This window comes from Morone saxatilis, unplaced genomic scaffold (assembly GCF_004916995.1).
Source record: "Morone saxatilis isolate NCDOM2014 unplaced genomic scaffold, NCSU_SB_2.0 Contig15, whole genome shotgun sequence".
In the NCBI taxonomy this organism is placed as follows: Eukaryota; Metazoa; Chordata; class Actinopteri; family Moronidae; genus Morone; species Morone saxatilis.
The window spans coordinates 26214546-26215873 of NW_023339707.1; the positions used below are offsets into that span (position 1 = coordinate 26214546).

The 1328-nt window shown below is 46.9% G+C and overlaps 1 protein-coding gene across 1 annotated transcript in view; it reads left to right on the plus strand.

The window, feature by feature from the left end:
- The window catches only part of LOC118324142 (plexin A3-like), a 10844-nt gene that overhangs the window by 7122 nt on the left and 2394 nt on the right, over positions 1 to 1328 (plus strand). The window contains exons 9-10 of the mRNA XM_035656297.1: positions 449 to 505; positions 1163 to 1303. Of these exons, the coding sequence (XP_035512190.1) occupies positions 449 to 505; positions 1163 to 1303 (198 nt within the window). The remainder of the gene's footprint in view (positions 1 to 448; positions 506 to 1162; positions 1304 to 1328) is intronic.

Sequence of the window (1328 nt, forward strand, 5' to 3'; positions counted from 1 at the left end):
GTATTCTCTGTTTCTAGTCCTGCAATTCATAATTCATGTTCTTCTGTTAGTTGCTAGTTCTTTCTGTTTTCATATGTGTCAATCCACTCTCCTTACCTCCTTAATACTCTCCCTTTTTCCCTAATCTCTTTGTGTCTCCTTCCTTCTTCCTCCCTTTATACTTTCCTTCCTTCCTTCTATCCGTCCTTCCTCTTTCTTTTCTATCTTTCTTCCTGCCCTACCTCAAACTGCTTTTGGTTCGTCATGTGACACCTTCCTCTCCTCCTTATCCATCTCAACATCTCCTCCCTTCTTTTCGTTTTCCCTTCCTTTTCCTAACCCTGGCTTGTCTCTTTTCCTTCCTGTCATCCCTCCCACCTGCCCTCCACGTGCTCTTCTCTCTGCTCTCTCAATTTCTCTTTCCTACACCTTCCCTCTCTCTTCTCCTATTCCTTCTGGGTGTTTTCAGGGGTCAGATGCAGTGGAGGGAGAGCAAGAGAGGCGGGAGAAGAGAGGGAGAAGAGAGGTAGGAGGGAGTTTTGGGGAGATTTGGGGAATCTTATTTTAGTCGCTCCACATTTTCAAACAGACTGCTTGTCTCCTCGTCAGCCCTCTGCTGTATTCAGCCTCACACACACCATCCTCATCCTCATCCTTCCTCTCCAGTAGAATCTGATCCGATTACTCGCTGTTGTGTAAAATGGTGTCTGTTTTTTAAACAGTCCAGTGTTTCTGGTTCGGAGTGAGACCTCCCTCCAGCTGTTCGGTTTATATCTGGGATGTGTGCGGGGGGGCGGGGCCTTTGTCTTATTGATCACACTGCATGGGGTCGCAGGTGGAGCGCCACCTGCAGGCAGCAGTGTGGCCCGGATTATTTCTTACTGTTGGTTTCAGATGGAAAAGCTTTGATGTGTTACCATGGTTACGGATGTTGTTGTTGTTGTTGTTGTGAAATGTGATCGCGGGTTCACAAACTGAAGTTATTTCATCAGACAGGAAGAAAGAAGTAAAATGTCTCCAACCTGTTAGCATTCCTCATTGTTAGCATTCCTCATTGTGTTTAATGGAGCTTTTAGCATCCAGCTAACCAAGCAGGTTCTCAGGTGTCTGTTAGCTAACGTGCTAACGTGTTTGTCTCCCTGTTTGTGGTTGTGTGTGTATTTTTTGTGTTTGTGTGTTTCAGATCCGCGTGGATGGGATCCCTCCGCCGGCCCAGAATGCATTGCTGTATGAGACGGTGACGGTGGTTGAAGGGAAGCCGATCCTCAGAGACATGGTGTTCAGTCCAGATCATCAGTACATCTACCTGCTGAGTGACAGACAGGTACACACACACTCTCTCTCTCACA